General features: G+C 35.6%; 1 protein-coding gene across 1 annotated transcript in view; it reads right to left on the reverse strand.

Annotated features, from left to right (window-relative positions):
• LOC127176253 (protocadherin Fat 4) overlaps nucleotides 1-21,357 on the reverse strand; it is a 94,388-nt gene that overhangs the window by 21,444 nt on the left and 51,587 nt on the right. Inside the window, exons 5-6 of the mRNA XM_051127835.1 lie at nucleotides 16,815-17,737; nucleotides 13,461-13,635 (exon numbers count right to left, since the gene is read on the reverse strand). Coding sequence (XP_050983792.1) covers nucleotides 13,461-13,635; nucleotides 16,815-17,737 — 1,098 coding nt within the window. The remainder of the gene's footprint in view (nucleotides 1-13,460; nucleotides 13,636-16,814; nucleotides 17,738-21,357) is intronic.

A 21,357-nucleotide genomic window follows, 5' to 3' on the forward strand; every position in this document is an offset into this window, starting at 1 on the left:
ATGGAGACATTTCATTGACGTCTATTGTTTTTATATATACTGTGACCCTAAAAAACAATATACATTATAAAAATTAAATATACTGTAAGAAAAATAAAATAAAATGTATTTATTTGCTTATTTATTATAATTTAAAGCGTTAAAGTTATATCTGCCTGCTGTGAATGCAATAACTTTGCACAATGTATTAAAAATGACTTGACTGCATTTTTAACTGGTGTTTTTGACTTTGTTTTCTGGTTAAATATCTAAAAAGCTTTGAAGCAACACTAAATAAATGCATTATTTAATGTATTAGCTTACATAAACTCAATTATCAATGACCAATACATTTCTTACGTATTTCTTTATCATAACCTCTGTCAATGTTTGCTCATGTAAATGCATTAATTATTAACATTAGAAGTTAATGCAATTTAATGCAAATGAAATTATGCACCTAGTAGATGCTTTTATGCAAAATGATTTACAAAAGACCATTAGTGTTAGTAAATGTTAACATTTTTATGTCAATTAAATATTACTAACAAATGCAAGTTTTGATTTTAAAAATGTATTAGTAAATACTGACATTAAATACGATTAACAAATGCTGTTGACGCATTGGTTATTGTCAGTTCAAGTTACTAACATAGTTAACTACTTTTAATAAACGGAACGTTATTGTAAAACGTAACCAAAAATTCACAACGATCAGCTCATTAACATAATCACCCTAATTTGCATATAAAAGCCTATTCAGCATTCAGAAACTTCAGCTGCATTAATGAATAAAGACGTGATACTAAATTACAGCTATTTTTGGTGCAAGAAACCATGACAAACATTGCAGAAATGAAAAACATTTCCATGCAGTCATGCATAAATCACACTCATTCTCAAGACAATGGAAAAACCAGTGAGACGCAGCGGTCAAAACTCTTTATTGATTACTCATATTGATCGAGTGTGTTTTGAAGAATCAGCAGAGTGACGCAGCCGCTGACTCACACACACACACACACACACACAGATGCAGGTGTGTGTGAACGTGACAGGATTCCATTACTCATCACTAATCAGACGTCTGATCCAGTTAATATGATCAGTTCAGATCTGCTCATCATATCTTTGTTCCTGCACAACAAAATCTCTCTTCATCTGCCTGTCAGCTTTAATAAATCCAGTTGCATGACAAACAACTTCATTTGTACTGCCAAACCATTTACACCTGTGTCACACATACTGCAAAACCAAACATTTTCTAAATCAACAACACTCTTTTCCGTATTGATCATTCACAGGTGTTTTACCCGTATTTTGAATTATGCATTGCCTAGACCCATATGTAGAACTTAGTTTGTCCTGTTTTTCTGCTGCTCTTTTCTCAAAGTGAGTTGTTTAAAAGCAATGCAGCTCTTGCACATTTTAAATGTTTTAGTAAGAAATGCATCACTTTATAAATGAAAAATAAGTTTTAAAACCGTTGAAGTGAAAAACACTCTCTGTACATAACTTGATCCGTGTATCAAAGCTCACACAGCTAGTAAAAATACATTCGGAGAACGTTTACAATAAGTTATGACAATGTTACTTTGGATTATGTACTTTGGGTTACTTTCTCAGTTTTAAAATGTTTTAAAAATGTTTTTTTTTTTGGTTATGTGTTCAGTAAACATTAACTGAACAATGAGAAACAATTACCCAACTAACAGGGATCATTTTCACAACATATTAAAAAAAAAGTTACATAAATGTTAGGATAAAATGTTCTTAAAATGTGACCCTGGACCACAAAACCAGTCATAAGGGTCAAGCAATAAGATACCACTAATGTATGGTTTGTTAGGATATGACAGTATTTGGCTGAGATACAACTATTTGAAAATCTGGAATCTGAGGGTGCAAAAAAATCTAAATATTGAGAAAATCACCTTGAAAGTTGTTCAAATGAAGCTCTTAGCAACACATATTACTAATCAAACATTAAGTTTTGATATATTTACAGGAGGAAATTTACAAAATATCTTCATGGAACATAATCTTTCCTTAATGATTTTGGGCGTAAAATAAAAATCGATCATTTTGACCCACAATGTATTGTTGGCTACTGCTACAAATATAGCCGTGATACTTAAGACTCATTTTGTGGTACAGAGTCACAAATATTATTTATGGAATATTCACACTAACATGCTCTTATAATGTTGAAAGAAAACACTCAGAGATTAACAATTTTCAAAATGTCCTTATGTTACTTGTAGCTGTTGAACATTCTAAGAAACGTCTTTGTAACCTTTAAACAATGTTCTAATCAAGTCAAAAATGAAAATTGTAATGTTTTTAGAATATTAAAAATAAACATTCAAACAATGTTATAATCTGGATGAAAAAGTAAGTGGAATTTTTAAAACAGGATTTTGTAACCTTTAAATAACATTACAATCATGACAGGAAAACTGGACATTTTTATGTGTTAGAATCACTTTGCTGTCTGGGTAGTAAACAGCAACGTTTAAACAACGTTACATGAACATCCAACTAAAATGTTTCAGAATGTTACATGGACATTGTATAAATGTTTGTGCTAAAGACAAGAAAACTCTGGACAAATTTTCATTAATGTTACTTGAAGAATGTTTATTAATAACATTGAGAGAACTTGCTAGAACATCCTGTTAGCTGAGCTGAACTATTGATTAGAACCTACAATCCTGAATAGTTCATATCTCATGGGGCTAAAAGTCCACGTTTCTCAGTGTTCATCAGTGAAATCTGAGCTGCATTGTTTTAGGATCTGCTCCCGTTCTCCAGGATTCTGCTGGACCAGATCCAAGCACTTCCTCTCTGACTACAGGAAGTGACATCATTACCTGTTTACGAGCAGGACCTTGGGTGAGTGTTTGGTGGAGACCTGCACATGAACCACAAACCGGCTGAACTGCCATGACCTCGGCACCAATTCACTTCAGAAAGGCCTGGAAAGTGTTGAGCTGCATGTCTGAATGTAAGTGGAGTATATAATATATGTGTGTGTTTGTGCGACACGTCACTGCTGCGTGTTTGCTCATCGGTAAATACAAAATGCACCCGAAATCTCCCCATAATCACACAAAACCTGACCTTGAGCTCTCAAACCCCAGCAGACGTGATGAACGGCCTGTTGATGGTGAACGTGGTAGGACGGTGTGAAGATCTGCTGTGGCTGTGTGTCATCAGCAGATGTGTTTGTGTCTGTATGTTTGGCTCTGATCGTCAGTTTCTCTCTGTTTCTGTTTATTTCTTTCTGTCATATTTACTGCAGTTACAGGAAAACTGATGAATCCAATTAAACGCACGAAAGAGACCAAAAATTAGTAAATCTCTTGAGAAGAACATGTGCGGCTCACGGTTCACGACAACATCAAAATAAATAATGCGATATTCTTTATTTCAAGTAAACTGAATGTTATTTATAAACTGAAAAATGTTAGAAATGCTCTGAGATTGCCAACAAATTTCACAAACAATTAGCTCACTAAATTAAATGTGACATTTTGAATCAGTAAAACATATTTTCTTGTAAACATACTTTAATACATTTTTTTATTTACATCTTCAAAAAAAAAACGTGTTTTTTTGAGCTTTTTTGAACTGTGAAATTATTTTCATGACAATTTCACACATTTACTTGCAAATTCTTAATACTATGATGTGAACATTTTTAAAATTGTTTGTAATTCTCGCTATTTTTAATGATTGTTCTCTTTTGTTAACTAAATTACAGTAAAAATATTACTGTAATAATAAAATTGTGAAATCAGCACAACTACCATTGTATGAATACATTCACATTTTAAGTCAGTGTTTTTCTTGTATTAGAGCCATGCAAATTTCTGCAGGATAAATGAAAATGATTTAACAATGTTTTTAGTCTAAAAACAGGCTTCACTTTCTATATGCAAAATAGATTTTTCTTTTGATTTCAAGGTGAAAAATGACACACACACACACACACACACACACACTTGTATATCAGGTCACATCAGGTCAGTTTCACTTGTTTCCAACACTGTCCTCCTCTGACTTCAGATTAGATTATGAACTGAAGGACTGTGTGTGTGTGTGTGTGTGTGTGTGTGTGTAAATGAGAGAAACACAAAGCAGTATTCAGTATTCATGAAGCTATCTATGATGATAAACTCCTCACTGGACACAGTGACAGATAAATGATTCACACTCAGTCTCTCCACGTGTCCTTCTGAAGGTTAGTTTCCTCCCACAATCCAAAAAGAAACACACAAGGTTTCACTTTAAGAACACACTCAAGCCAGGGTTACTATATTCTAAGCTAAAATGTTGAAAAATCATTATTTGAAGTAAGCATTAACTGAAAACCAAAAAAAAAAAAAAAAAAAAAAAAAAAAAAAGAGTTACAAATTTAAAATCGAAACATATAGTAACAGCTATGATACCATTTTTATAATCAAATCCTTGCATAGCTATGACTGGAAACATTGGCATCTAACAATGCCTTGGAGAAAAAAAAAATCAGTTAGTCTTAAAAAATAAAGCATATACATAAACCCAAATTGGAAATAAATCAGTTATTGAATAAACATGTGTCCTAAACTTCTGAAACATTTTTGCCTAATATTTTAGAGCAGTCCATGCACTTTGGGAAAGAAATGAATCAAATCTGTGTGAAAATATTCAGATGTAACCCTCTTTGTAATTTTCATAAGTAACTGTAATTTAACTATACACTGTTTCTCAGTAACTGTAACCAATTAGTTACAATTATTTTGTAATGAAATTATGTAACTAGTTTGAGTTTGAGCCCCTACCAGTGTCATCAAAATGTCATTCATAAACTGAAATATGCACTCTCTCGCTCAGACACAGAGCTTGACATACATGCTCGGGGCAATTTCTGCAATCCTACTGTATCTGTAGACCTACAGTATGTACATTGAGCACTGCTGCTCATTGTATCATTTGGGGCCAAATTTCTTTTTATTTTTTAAATATACAAGACATTTCATTAAATTTTTTATTACTTTGACTTAAATCAAACTTACCAGTTGTTATAGTTTCTATTTTGTGCTGGTCAATTATGAACAATAGATCAAATGTAAAAACTGGAGAGAATTCCTCTCCTAACAGATATAATCTCACTCCAAACTTTTTCTAAACCTTGAGAGCCCTGGTTATGATTCTGCATTCACACCAGGTGATTGAGATGATAGTGGTTCTAATCATGCAATAACTGACACTAAAGATCAGCTGTGGAGTCTCTCCTCAGACCCAGCAGCATTAGCTGGATAAGAGCATCTGACTGCGGGAAATGTGCTCCATCTGTCCCGTGTCTTGTCTGTAAGTCATTCAAGCGTGCGCTGCATCTTAATTCAGCTGTAAGCTCACAAACTCTGTCTCACAACAACATATGGAGCCGCGTAAGCCGCTTATGAGCCACATTACTACTGACCTGCTGCGCACGTGTGTGTGTGTGTGTGTGTGTGTGTGTGTGTTCAGGTATACTCTACGTTACAGGGACAATACATTACTTTTTTTGGCGTTGGCATCAAGCTGTAATAAAATAGGTTTAAGTTTATGTTCTATTTTAGTTACATTTTATGTTACGTAACACAAAGGATTTTATGGTTTTATTTTACTATGATAATCCTGGTGTGGATCATATCACTGTACATGATGACACAGCACAGACTTCATATGAAGTTAATTTATGATGCTAAACGTTCTTCATTTTTAAAATTTGAGCTAGATGTTCACATTTTCAGTAGAATATGTGAGGATGAATGAGAGGGCGAATTCACAGGGCAGTTTATTTACTCCAAACTAAACACTGAAACGCCCTTCAGACGGACAGAAAGAGAGACACAGTCAATAAAGCTGCAGTGAACACTGGGAAATGAGATGTTTGAGCGAGTGCGGATCTGTTGCCCTGTTACTGCTTTATTAACTGTGTGTTTGGAGAGACTCAGGAAGGACAAAGACTCGAACCTGACAAACGCTTCCTGCTCTCGCAGCGCCGCGTCCACCGAACAGATGAATCAAACATTCATAATCAGTCATATTTATTCCTGCAGCACCTCACCATACTATCTAAATCATACCAGGAACCGTTATAAAACAAACAGTAAAAGAACGTCAACGTAAAATAAAATGTCACTTTTTTTGATGTTTTATATTTATATATTTAAATTAAATATAAAATAATATAGAGATGTACCACTAATTTAATAATTCACCATCTTTCTGCTTTCAGACTGATTTTGCTTCCACACACTTGTAAACTGCATTAGATCGATTCATCTCAGCACTTCATTAATACAGATCTGCTTGTTTGAGAATGAAGAGTCCTGAATGAAAAATGGATCCAATTAGATTTTAAATGGTTTCCACTTCCTCAGACGAGGTGTGCTCAGATTTTACTTCCACCAGTTCCACATGTTGACATCCGAATCAGACCATAAACACATTAAAACTCTGCTGACGTCTCGTTTAGAGAGTGAAATCGGTCAAGAACGCATCTACGTCATGTTTAAAACGAGACGAAACCCAGACAACTTCATCCCTGAAGTATGCAGAGTTGAGAAAACACTATAAACATTGCACAAATACCTAAAAGAGATGACATTATTTCTGTGAACAATTTGCGATTGTTTTAAAAGTGCCCAAAAGTGTCCGGAAGGCCGCTGTATATCATGTGCTGGAACGATAAAGAAAGGCTGAAGTAAAAGAGCTTTTATGAGGCGAGTGATTCTGACACATTCATGGCTCTTCACGTTTAAATGAAAGATTCGGCCGCTGAGGTTTTAATGCAGTCCGAGGAGAGACGAAACGTGAGAATGAGAGCAGGAGGAAGGGAAGCTTTGGGAAACACTCGGGTATAAAAGAGTGTTCCACATCATTCACACACACACTGTTTGGTCACATTTATTAAAGAGCCACAAATCCCTTAGAATGAGCCTATAGAATGAACTCACACACACACACACACACACACAGGGTCCTATAGCTGCTCTGTTTGCCCTGTAACTTCTCAGCGTTCAGCAGATAAAGAATGTTAATGACTGGAGGTCCATTTAAAGCTTTTCTGTCTCCTCCTGGCACTGAATCCGCCTTTAAACACTTCCAGAACTCGGACCCAAACCCGTCCGTCTGTCCGTCTAATGAGTTCATTTGCGTGCGACACAGAGCGACTGTCATTTCTGCTTTAGCTGACGTGTTTGTTATGTTTGTTTTAAACTGACTACTGCATTAGCATTAATATAGCAACTTAGCATTAAAATGACTTTCTTGGATTTAACTTGATGAGAACTTAAATATCCAAGCTGTCACTTAATTTAACTAGTTGACTAAAACTTATAAAGCAATTTACGCTGAAACAACATTTTCACAGTGCGCATCATAACAGTTCATGTGCACCACAAAAAACTCATCAAAACTGATTAAATGAACAAATAAAACCAGTGTTATTTTAGCATTAAGATGCTATTAAAGCTTTTGTTATATTTTTAACAAATTATTCTTTTTTTTATATTTTCAATATTTTATTATTTGTTATATTTTTCATATAATATGTATATTTCTAATCTAAAGTTTGAGCGATTAGCTCTTTTATTTAGAAGGCAGTGCTTCCTTTGGTAGAGTGGCCATATTCAGCGTTGCATTTTTCAACATTCAAAATGATACGAGTGACCCGTCTTGAGTATTCTGTAGTCTTTGTATAAGACTGAGATTTAAGAGGATGTGTCGTGAATGTAAGTGTTAAAACAACATTTAACTCGATTTAAGAATATTTGTGCTGGAAAATGAGACAAAGATGCATTTTTAGCAGTGTGTTTATTTAAACTAGTAAATCTGTGTGTTGAGGTTTTGCTGTGGTGAATCAGGGCCAAATAAGATCTCCTCAGATGAACTGCTGTAGATCTCATGAAAAACACCCATAACAATGAGCTGGAGTCGCTCTGCTGTTTCCCCCCGACCCCTTCGCTTTGTGCTTTTATTTCTGGAATGTTCGCATGCACTTGATAAACTTCCCTCAGACCGCCGTGAGCGTGTATGTGTGTGTGCGTGCATGTGGAAGTTTTAAGTGTGAGTGCGTTTGTGTGAGTATGAGTGTGTGTAAGTATTAGTGTGAGTACAGCCTGAAAGTGGAAGTATGAACGTGAGTGTGTGTAAATATTAGGATGAATGTGTGTAAGTTTAAGTGTGAGTATGAGCATGTGTAAGTGTGAGCGTGAGTGTGAGTGTAAGTATATGTGGGTGTGAGCATGAGTGTGAGTGTGTGTAAGTGTAAGTATTAGTGTGAGTAGAGTGTGTAAGTGTGAGTATGAATGTGAGTGTGTAAATATTAGGATGAGTGTGAGTATGAGCGTGAGTGTAAGTCTATGTGTGTGTGAGCGTAAGTGGAAGTATTAGTGTGAGTGTGTAAGTGTGAGTATGAGTGTGAGTGTGTGTAAATATTAGTATAAGTGTGTGATAGTGTGAGTGTGACTGTAAGTATGTGTACGAGTATGTGTAAGTATTAGAGTGAGTAGAGTGTATAAGTGGGAGTATGAATGTGAATGTGTGTAAATATTAGGATGAGCATGTGTAAGTGTGAGTGTAAGTATACGTGTAAGTGTAAGAGTGAGAATGAGCGTGTGTAAGTGTGAATATGCACGTGAGTGTGTGTAAATATTAGTATGAGTGTGTGTAAGTGTGAGCGTGACTAAGTATGTGTAAGTGTAAGTATTAGTGTGAGTAGAGTGTGTGTAAGTGGGATTATGAATGTGAGCGTGTGTAAATATTAGTATGAGTAAGTATGAGTGTGAGCATAAGTATGAGTGTAAGTGTGAGCGTGAGTGTAAGTATTAGTGTGAGCGTGTAAGTGGGAGTATGAACATGAGTGTGTGTAAATATTACTATGAGTGTGTGTGAGTGTAAGTGTGAGTATGAGCGTAAGTGTGGGCGTGAGTGTAAGCATAAGTGTGAGTGTTTAAGTATGTGTATGGGGGTGAGTGTGTGTAAATATTACTATGAGTGTGTGTAAATGTAAGTGTGAATGTGTGTGTGTGTGCAAGTGTGAGTATGAGTGTAAGTGTGTGTGTGTGTGTGTGTGTGTGAGAGAGTACAAGTGTGTTTGAGTGTGTGCAAGTATGAGCGTGAGTATAGGAGAAAGCATGAGTGTGAGTGTGTACAGTAAGTGTGTGTGTGTGTTGGCATGTCAGTGTAAGTGTGTGTGCAATTGTGAGTTCTAGCATTGCAGTAAAATGCAGCAAACAACCACAGAAAAAGCTACACTACCCAGTTTTCTCATGGTGAGCGTGACTATGATGTTTTTCCAAACATGTCATCCAACTTATTTACTGATTTTGTACTGTTTGCTTGTTTTTTTTAAATGTTTTTTATTTTTATTATTTTATTTTTATTTTATATTCTTTTCATTTTATTTATATATTCATTTTAATTTTAGTTTGAGCTTTGTGTGGTTTTCTTATTTTTATTACTCTTATTGTTTGTTTAACCTTTAGTTATTTTAGTACATCAAGTTAAACGAACCTAATTTTAAAATGTTGCTAGATGTTCAGCAAGTGGCTGGAAGGGTTTTGGGATTTTTTATTTTTTATTTCAAGTAGCAATTTTTTTCTGGTTTTAATTTTAGACCCTGGGTCTTGGTTGTCTAAATGATTCAGAGACTGAGCACACTATGAGACATTGTTGAAATCTACAGTAAAAGTCTAGATGAGACACGCATGCGGTTACTGGAGCAGAAGTCTCCAGTTGTTCTCATCTCTCTGCTGCTGGAGAGAAACTACTGAGATTTTAAAGAGATCTCATGTGACTCTCTCCCTCTCTCTCTCTTTCTCAGTTATCTGCCAAGCAGTCCATGTTTTTCCTCAGAAAGTCTGCCAACATCTTTCCTCGGCGCACAGAATAAGCCCTCGATTCTCCCTCTCTCTCTCTCTCTCTCTTGTAAAGCACCTTTTTACTGCTGGCCCCTCCGCCACACTCCGCAGAAAAACACACATTTCCAAATAATGACTCCAGCCTGCCAAGATCTCTCCCAGCGCTGCCAGCTTTCCTTCAGAGAGACAGAGATCATATGGAAAGATATTGTGGAGATTTCTAGGGACAAAGAAAAGCGAGAGGTTAAAGGTCGAGAGTATAGAAGCGGAAAATTGAGAAGTAGAGCGCAGCCTTCATTCCAGAAGAGCTCGGTAAAGCTGAAGGAACGTCCGGGTGTTTAGCGTGTGACAGTAACACACTTACAGCAACACGCAAAAACTCACACAAAATCCAGCCGTCGTGAGGCCTGTCTGAGCTAATCACTTGTTATTTCTAAAATTTCAGTTCCTGTCATGAGCTGGAAACAGTAACTTTCACATGATACTGTACATGCACACATACAAGATTTGGACCGTTTGCAAAGAATGAACCGCAACAGGGTTTGCCATACTGGAGTTGCTAAATTTATGAAAAAAAAAAACAAAAGTAAAATTACAATAAGATTAAATAAATAAATAGTTTTACACATTTAATCATGCTAATCTAATGGTACACAATGTGGGAATGTTATGCTTGAAAATAATATCATGTCATAATCGAATCATGTCAAAACAGGAAGAGTTTGAAGACACAAAATTACACAATTTTAACAAAAAGAAAAAAAGAGATATACATTCAGATAAATTGAAAAATAAAAATGTAATTTACATCTATTAATGGTTTTGTGAAAAAAGACTTTTTCAGTCTTTTGTGAGATATAAAATGCAACTGTGAGAAAGTCAGAATTCTGAGTTTATATCTTTTTTTTTGTTTCTGCCACAAAATAATAAAAAAATTAAAAATAACCAAGGTAATTGCAAGTTTTATTCTCTTTTTTTTTTCCTCACAATTACGAGTTCTGACATTCCCTTCTCACAATTCTACATGTATTTCTCACACTTCTGAGAAAAAAAGTCAGAACTGTAAGCTAAAAACTTTCAATTGCCCTTTTTACTGCTTTTACCCTGTGGCAGAAACAAGCTCCCATAGAACGAGCTTTAATAGCCAGAATAAAAGCTGATTATTAAGGTTCACACGGTGAGCAAACCCTAAAGGTTGATGAGATCAGAACACGAGGAATAATGGCTTCCTCTGCCGCCGTCTGCTGAACGTGTCAATGGCGTTTGTGGAGGAAACGACTCTGATCTGAATCACAAATCTACTGGAAATGGGAAAATCATTCCGCCGGTCCAGGAAAGCTCAGCCGGAGCGTTTCAGACGGGCTCCGTCTCCGTATTTCACTATCGGGGCACAATGAGCTCTTTCTGCGGCGTTTAGGGAGTTTGTTTCTGCTTTCTGAGTGCTGGAGGAGAGTTCGGAGCTTTTTGGCAGAGAGCAGCGCAAACAGAGACAAACACGAGTAAACATTTACAGCATTAATCACGTTTTATTTGTGATAAACGTATATGCTGCTGCGGATCCCAGCGATCGGTGCAAACCGGCCCTCCTGAACTGGCCTAAACTGGTTTGCTAATCTGCTCAGGCTGGTTTTAGAGAAGAAAAACAGTGAATTTTCTCTGTGCCAGTAGCTCAGCTGTTTTAAAATAGTCTCGTTTTTTCAATAACAAGACCATTTATCTATAACTATCAGTGCAGACAAAATACTGTGACATTATTGCTCATTATTGTGTTTTAGTCTGATGTTGTCACTCTAATCACCAGGGTTATTATACTTAACTAAATACAAAACCATGACCATAAAAAAAACATTAGAGGGGTTTTGAGGACTTTTCAGACCAGCTTAAGCCATTTTTTCCACAGTAAAACAAGAAAATAGAGAATTTTCGTACTCTATTTTGTAGCAGAGCAAAACTGTGAGTCACAATTAACACATCTGATCACGTTTAAACTCGACTTGAGCAGATTTACTACCAAAACCAGTGTAGAAAATGTGAAAAACGTCTGCAGATTGTGTCCGGGCCAAAACATCAGTCATCGTTTGACTTGCTCTCGGCGCTCCAGAGCCGTTTCCTGCTCTTGGCAGATAGCGGACAGTATTTATTGTCAAAAGTTCTCGCCGATGTCCAGGGCGAATCCCTGTCATTACAGCAGGTCACGTGACCTCACAGGAATGGACGACAGGCACCAGACGGCCCAGACGGGTTAACCAGAGACCAGAACTGGAGTTAACCAGAACACACACATGCACACACACACCCACACGTTCCAAACATTCAGACACACACACATTTTAACATCCCGCACAACAGCTCCAGATCAACTAAAGTTCAACAGTGGAAATATCTACTACAAAGTTACTTTTCAATATATGGATGAAACCTGTCAAGAACTTCTGAGTCATATTTCATCCCAAAATCAAGACCGAACTAAAACCCACACTTGTTTTCTCACACACTGCAGTTTTTACTTTTTTTTTTTTAATTGCTTACAATTTATAAAACTACGGCTCTTTTTCTGTAAACTCTTCACACAAAACCCCACGACATGCACACAACACAGAAAACCTTACGCATCTCTTGCAAAATCAAACGCTTCTTACAAAACAGTTTTAACTCAAAACTAAACTCAAGACTGAAATAAAGCCCAGGCGTGTATTCTCACACATTAACAGTAGTGATCAACCAACATTTCAACAGCCACACTGCGAAAAATGATGTTCTTACTCAGTACAGATATCTAAATATCTCTTCTTAAATCAAGATACATTTACTTGAGTAAGAAAATGGAGTGATTCAGGTGAGAAATTTCGCTTATAAAAACATTGCAGGAACATTGTTTTGAAAATGTTCAAATGTCCAGTTTTCTTGACAAAAACAAAATTGAAAAAATGTTCTTGCAATCTTCTGCTAACTATTTTTCCCCGAAATGTAACATTATTTGCCCACTTTTTTTTAATATTCTAAGAACGCTAAAATATTAATTTAATTGAAAAAAAAAATTAATCTTTAACATTTTAAAAAATTTTATTAATTAAAATATATATATTAAATCTTGTTTTCTAAAAAAATTTATCAAAATAATGAGTTCATGATTAAAACAAGAAAAACACCTCTCAATGGTGTCTAAAAAAAATTAATTTAGAGAGAAATTAGCAGACATTTGTTATTTGAGCAAAAACTGATTTCGTTTTTAAAAATTTCTCAGAAAACAAGATTTAATATCTTATGTCATTTTGCTTCTCCAGTAAATGTATCTTGATTTAAGAATGTTTAGATATTTGTACTGGAAAACAAGACAAAAATACTGCAGTAATATTTGGCCGAAACAGCGATTTTTAGAAATAGATTCAGAAACCGATATCCTTGGCCAAAACAGTGATGTTTAGCACGTCCTGACTGTGTCATTGTTTATTTCATGCACAAAACATGGTTTAACTACCACAGATAAATGTGTGAATGCTAGTCCTGAATTAACAGAATTGAATTTTCCAGTATCATTAATGACAGGCGTGCAGTGACATTGGTCCAGAGTTTAGCCGGTCTTACCTGCATCGTGCGCCGTGATGATGAGCGTGTATTTGTCCTGCGTTTCCCGGTCCAGCGTTTGGATCAGGTTCAGCTGACCGCCGGACGTGAGGCTGAACGCTCCCGCGTCGTTTCCGCTGCTCAGGGTGTAGCTGATCTGACCGTTAGTGCCCAGATCATCATCACGGGCCACGACCTGCCGACACAACACAGATCTCTTAGAACACAGCCAAAAACTCATTACACAACCAAAACGATCAATAAAGACACACCAGCTGTGCCAGTTACTGTGTCTTAGGATTCACTTTAAAGACATTTCTCATTTTCATTCATGGAGATCACAAGGAAAATGAGGCATGCTTCAACTTGGTGGACAATTTCTGGAAAACAAACACTTTTAAAATAAAAAAAATGGCATGAAATTATCACTATAACCAGCAGAGGGTCACTTATTAACCTAAATGCCATTTACACACTCTAATACAGTTCAGATTAATTCCCGAAACATTGGAGTATATGTGGACGCTGGTTTTTGCAAATGCATGACAAACTATTTTTAATTGTGAACGGATTATATACAAAAGCGAGCAAACTCCTGTTATAATCAATGAATGTAACTACACGATGCATATTAAATCTCTTGTTTATATTGTGTCTATGTTTTGAGTATTGTGGACCACACAAATGACCTATTTTGGATTCAATACGTTGCATTCTTGGAGATCCTGATTGTTTCTGTAACTAAACAGCTTCAGTGTAGTTAACAATTTTCATTTTATGTTGACTTTCTGTGTTTTAGGTCTCTAAAACGCCTCGGCGGGGTTCAGCGTTGGTTTGCGTGAGAGGGTTCGGAGAGACTCTGGCGTTGGCACACCTGACGGAGCCGTGACTCCAGCTCATTTCCCTCTCAGGTGAGGTTTGTTTTGACTCAGACATTGGAGACCACCCTCATTATGTCATTTAGCCGCGGCATATTACTTTCCGCACTTACACTCTGTCACCCTGCGCTGGGAAGCCCAAACCCAATTCACGCCCAGCATTTATCATTCCAGCCGCGCCGTCAAACACACAAGCGATTCCAGTTACATTTCCAAACAAGAGCGCGCTTTGTGCAGGAAATTTGCTCTCGTGTTTCTGCATGTTAAAGCAAAAATTATAAATGATGTAGAACCAAAGCCACCCAATCTAATGAGATGAACTAATGCTGTCAGAAATTACCCACTAAAATTACAAGTTTGTCGCATCGCTTATTTGCCAATTAAATCTTAATAGAGCCAAATGTATGAAAAGATATTTAGATACTGGATTCTTAATATCCAACAGATTTTGAATAAACTGTAATGTCACATTTGTTTACTACCGTATAAACATTCAGCACACAATCTAGCCAATCTCTGTCAAATAAACACTGTGTAAAATACATACATTATACATCAAATGGTTATTTAGATACATGAATATACATGACTGTAACAGCAAGAGAAAGCAATGTAAATGTTGTGGGAAAAGCCGATAAAACTTAAGTCGCTACATGTTTAAAGTTTGTGTTCCAGACAAATCATAGATTCGGTTTCTGAGTTTCCCAGTCGTAACTGGGTTATTGCTGGTATTCGGTGGCTTCTGTGTCTCTGCTGAAGATCATGACCTCATTTTTTAAGCCGTTTTAAACTGTTGTTCATTTGTTCTCAACAGGACGTTTTTGGCCTTGCATTTCGTAGGTTTTCTCTCAGTCATAATTAGACAAAAAACTGTTTTGAAAATTGTATTTGATTTTCAAAATTTTATGAAGTCCAAAATGTACTGAATACCAGGAAAGACCCAAATATATGTCTTCAGAAGCTGTTTATGTCTGATTTCTGGCTAGACATGAGCCACTTTAGCGCTGAAACCCTACTGTAATTGTTAGAATAACTAAGGATCAGCGATCTCATGTAAAACTGATCATGCAGACCAAACCGTAAGACGCAGAGACTTGAAACTTGGCACCTACGATCACCAAGACACGCCCTAATCGGGCACTACAGTGAACAAAAGTACTAAAATTGCTCACAACTCCTAAACTGTCAGTCGCAGGTGTCTTATGTCGTTGCAATTCTTGGCTCACGTTGGACAAAATGCACAGATTCGATCGGGAGTCTGGCAAAATTTGGGGTATTTTGGATTTTTTGAAAGACCTGCTTTTGCAAACTAGTCTTAGGTTTTTCGCATGATTGGAACCAAACCAGTATAAAAAGATTCTCTGGATAGTGCATATCAGTTAAACTATAAAAAAGTTGAACTTTCAACTCACTGTTCCAAAGGGACGCCAAAATGTTTGAAAGGGACAGGGCCGCTTTTAGTAAAATGCCTATAACTCCTGAACAGAATGAGATATCTCCACCAAACTTGGCACACTTATGTAAGAGCTCAGTCTGAGGTCACAGGAAAAAATTGCAGAGCTTGACCACTTGGTGGCGCTATAAAATGGAAAAAACTTAAAAATGGCTATACCTACACAACCATTTGTCCTATCAACATGAAAATCCCGGTGCACGGTCTTGGTCCAAAGTGCCACAAGTATCTATATGGACATTTATGTGTCTTAAAAAAAGTCCGCCATTGGCCAACAAAGTTTGAGCATCTATTAGACAAGGTCGATCAGAATGAAACTCAAAGGGCTTGTTTGACTCTCGCCCCCAAATGTCTGAGAGAAATTTTAAAGAAATCGGCCACTGAAGGGGTGATATCACATTTTTCAAAGGCATAACACAGTTTTTTGTACACACACGCAATGTTCATTCATACGATAAAGCTCCTCATTCTGGACAACTTTGCCTCTAGAACCACTGCTGTCAATTAAATCATTTGTGAAATGAAGAAGATGTAAAAAAATATATACTTTTGCAAACTAGTCTTAAGTTTTTTGCTCAGTCTGGAAAAAAAATCTCTGCAGTACAATCTGAGCACATGCTGAGATTGGACCACAGCTGGCACTATAACAGTCAAAAATGTTAAAAAACATAATATTTCTGTGGTAAATTACCTGGATTTGCCAAAAATGCTTTTTTAAATAATTGAATTTGGTTGTTACAGCACCGGACAAGACCCAAATATATGTCTTCAGAAGCTGTTATATCTAATTTCTGACTAAAGAACTCGTCCTCTTAAGCAAGTCACTTTGAGCGTCTGAAAATGTTATTTAAGATCATTTTGATAACATAAATGAAGGGTACTTGTCTGTAGGATGTTCTTGAACATTTTTTGGCTTCCATTTCATAGATTTTGTTTCATAAAAAATAATTTCTCAAGTGTTTCCCCCAAACATGAATACAAAAACACACAATTGTAAATGTATTCACGATCATTTCAGTATCTGTGTAAATGGCGTGTACTTGCCTGTAGGATGTTCTTGGGCAGGTTTCCTAAGTTCTCCTGTACGCTGACGCTGTAGGGCGAGAGCTCGAACACAGGCGCGCAGTCGTTTACATCCAATAGCACGATGTTGACGGTAGCGCGATCCACGCGAGGGCTGCTGCCGCGATCCGCCGCCTGAACCAGCAGGGAATACGCCGAGCGCGTCTCGCGATCCAGCAGCTTCGCCACCGAAATCACTCCCGTCACAGAGTCGATCCGGAAATCCGAGTTCACGTTCCCGCCTGCGATGGAGAAGCGGATCTGGCCGTTGGTTCCCTCGTCGGCGTCGCTGGCGAACACCTGCAGGACGTCGGTGCCGGTGAGCGTGTTCTCCTCGATCTCGATGTCGTAGATGTTCTGCGAGAAGCTGGGCGTGTTGTCGTTGACGTCCAGCACGATCATAGTGACCTCCATGCTGGACGACAGCGGCGGTTCGCCTTTATCCGTGGCCACGATGGTCAGAGAGTAATTGGCCATCTCCTCGCGGTCCAGTTCGCCCACCAGAATCACGCCGCCGTCGATGTTCCCGATGCTGAACTTGTTTCCGAACGGCCCTTTGAGGGAATATTCCACGTAGCTGTTGGGGCCGCTGTCGGCGTCGGACGCCTGCGCCGTGAACACCAGCGTATCCACCGGCGTGTTCTCCTGAATGTAAGCCGTCGTCTGGGACGTGAAGGTCGGCGGGCAGTCGTTGACGTCCAGGAGAATGATTGACACCTGCGCGGTGCTGGTGAAGCGGGTCATGGGAGGCGGGGCCAGGTCGTTAACGGTGATGACCAGGTTGTAGAACGACTGCGTCTCGCGGTCCAGCGCTTTCCTGGTCTGTAAGACGCCGGCGTTTGTGATGGCGAACTGCGACTGCGGGTCTCCTGAAGCGATGGTGTAATGCAGCTCCGCATTCGGCCCTGAAAAACAACACAAATGTTCTTATATTTAATCAGGGGTCACACCTCTGCAGTGGTAGAAAACATTACATTTGTTTAAAAACACTGAAAAGTGGCAAAATACAGATAATTACTGTTGCAAATAACTGTGTATCTTAAAAATGACAATATTTGTGTGTAGTACTGTTAAACGATTAATCGTTATTAATCCCATCCAAAATAAGTTTTTGTTTACATAATATGTGTATGTACTATGTATGTTTATTATGGAGATAATATATATAAATAATAATATATATAAATACACACATGTGCATGTGTATATTTAAGAAAATTATATTAAGTTTACATATGAAATATATTTATATATATTATAAATATTATGAATTTAAATATTTCCACAGTATACACTGTATGTGTGTGTGTCTTTATATATACATAATAAATATACACATTACACACACATATACACTACCGTTCAAAAGTTTGGGGTCAGTAAGACTTGTAATAGTCTTTAAAGAAGTCTCTTATGCTCATCAAGGCTGCATTTATTTGATTAAAAATGTAGAAAAAAAAACAGTAATATTGCAAAATGTTTTTACAATATAAAATAATGTTTTTTATTTTAACATAAAAATAAAGTAGAATTTATTCCTGTGATGAAAAGCTGAATTTTTATCAGCTGTTACTCCAGTCTTAAGTGCCACATGATCCTTCAGAAATCATTCTAATATGCAGATTTATTATTAGAATGATCAATGTTGGATAATATCAACAGTTGTGCTGCCAAATATTTTTTGGAACCTGTGATTTTTTTTTTTTTTTTTTTTTTTTTTCAGGATTCTTTCATGAATAACAAGTTTAAAAAGAACAGTGTTTATTCAAAATATAAATATTTTATAACAATGTAAATTATTTATTATTAACTTTTAATAAACTTTTAATTATTAACATCCTACAATACAATACATCCTTGGTGAATAAAAGTATTAATTTCTTAAAAAAAAAAAAAAAGAAACAATAAAAATGTACTGACCCCAAACTTTTGAACGGTAGTGTATATTATGTAAACAAAAACTTTTGGATGTGATTAATCGCAATTAATTTTTAAAGCACTATTTGTGTGTATATAAATTTTTATGAGCAGGTTTTCCAAAAATGAGAAACTTTTAATGATAAAATAAATCATAAAATGGAAAATTAAAATATTTTAAAAACAAAATCTATAAAAAAAAATGTTACTAATAATTTTTTTTGTTGTTGTTTTAATATTTTATTTGTTCACCTGTCATTTGACCCAGCAAGGTTATCATGAACTAAAACTAAAAATCAAATAAAAATACTAGATAAAAACATTAATTATTTTAGTATCACTGAAATGCTATTGTAGTTTTTATTAATATTATGAATCAGATTTTCCGTCTTAATTTTATTTTGAGTAATTTTGTAGTGTGTTCTTTTTTTCTCATTTTTAGCAGTTTTTGTTTTTGTCTTTATGTTTTTTATTATTTTAGTTATTTAAGTACATAGAGTTAAACTAAATTAAAAAAAGAAATTCTGCCTTGGCAAATAGCTAAAATTAATATTTTAGAGATTTTTTTTTTTAATTTATTAAAAGTAGTAAGCTTTTTAGAAAATCTATTTTAGTTTTAGTTTTGGTTACCTCTATTAACCTTGACTTAAACTAAACTAAAATTAGCACCTGAAATAAACTGAAATTACAATCTGGAAATAAATACAAAGTAAAATGTAACTTAAAATAAAATAAAAATGAATTAAACCTATATAGAAAAAAATGACACAAATATAAAAAGACAGAAATAATAATAAAAAACATAAAAATACTAAAAATTTAAATAAAATAAAAAATAAGTGAAATAAGTGAAATACTAAATTCAGTATTTAAGTATTTTTTTAAATATTACATATATCAAGTAAATACAAAATATAAATTAAAAAAATAAATATTCATGTAATATTCATGTGTTTGTCTGACAAAAGTTTGGGAATCTCTACATTTGAGTTTGGTGCTGTAAAACAGCACAGACTGAGCATGAAGAGGAATCTCTGCAGTACAGTGGTGCATTTGTGAGGTTTGGGCGTCGTCCGTGTGTTTTTGTGCAGACGTGCTGCAGTACAGTGAGAGTGTGATACGGATCTGCTCCATTCACAGTAAATGGGCTCTAATTGAGCGTCCGTAATGCTGCCGCTCATGTGGAACGCCGCCGCACCTTCCCACACTGGCCCTGTTTACTAAACGCACAGGGGTCAGAGGTCAGGGGTCAGGAGGCCCTAACAACAACGTCCCGCTCTCAAGTGGACAGAAACGCACTGAGGACGGCGTGTGCAGATGAACACGCTTACAGAAGAGCAGGAGAAGCCACAGGCACAAATGTAGGTCAGCGTAACCACATTAGAGTCTGAGAATCTCACAGAAACATGTGCGGCTCATAATCCAGCCTTCAGCGTCTTTGTGCAAAATATCTGCTCTCCGTACTTTTTATTCATTTTGATATGACCCAGACATGATTTTGAGATTCACCCAAACACCGCCTGTACTAAACTAACCGCAGTCTGTACTGGACTAGACTAGACTAGCACATGAGTCTATGTCTATGATGAAATATGCCGATTTTCAGTGAACAAAGGGACTTTTCTCTTGTAGAAAACAACATGAATGTTTTTAAAAACAATTTCATTCAATAGAGTAAAGTATGTCACGCTATAATATTTGCATTGTTCAAAATTCTTACACTGAAATAAGATATTAAATGAATAAACGTAATTCATTGTTTATTTACAGCATAAATATTAAAATCATCCAAGAAGTGGCAAAATGTTGACAATTACTACTGCAAATAATCTTATATATTTAATTAAATACTATAAATAGTATTTTATGCTATAAAATTAGCATTTGTCAACAATCTTAGATTAAAATGCAGTTTTAAATTAAAATAATTCACTGTTGTAGAAAACAGCATAAATATAGTTAAAAATATTCAAAAAGTGGCAAAATGTTGACAGTCACTACTGCAAATAATTTTAGATATTAAATATAATAAATGATATTTTATGTTATAATATTAGCATTTGTCAACATTCTTACTGTACATTAAAATGCAGTTTTAAAATAATTTACCATTGTAAAAAACATCATAAATATGGTTAAAACTATTCAAAAAGTAATTGAAAGTAATTTAATATATATAATTAAATACAATAAACAGTATTTAATGCTATAATATTAGCATTTGTCAGCATTCTTACATTAAAGTGCAGTTTTTTAATTAAAGTAATTCACTGTTGTAGCATAAATATTGTTAAAATCATTCAAGAAAAGCCGAAATGTTGACAATTACTACTGCAAATAATCTTATATATTTAATTAAATACAATGAATAGTATTTTTTGTTATAAAAGTAGCATTTGTCAACATTCTTACTGTACATTAAAATGCAATTTTAAATTAATTTACTGTCATAGAAAACAGCATAAATATGGTTAAAATCATCCAAATGGCAAATTAATAATATTTGTATGCATTTCATTCAGTACAAAATAGTATTTTTTATCTAATTAAGAAAAAGCATATTCTTTTTTTTTGATAATTCAAAGCCAAATAAAGTTAACTAATCAAG

The sequence above is a fragment of the Labeo rohita genome, chromosome 14 (genome assembly GCF_022985175.1).
Source record: "Labeo rohita strain BAU-BD-2019 chromosome 14, IGBB_LRoh.1.0, whole genome shotgun sequence".
Classification (NCBI taxonomy): domain Eukaryota; kingdom Metazoa; phylum Chordata; class Actinopteri; order Cypriniformes; family Cyprinidae; genus Labeo; species Labeo rohita.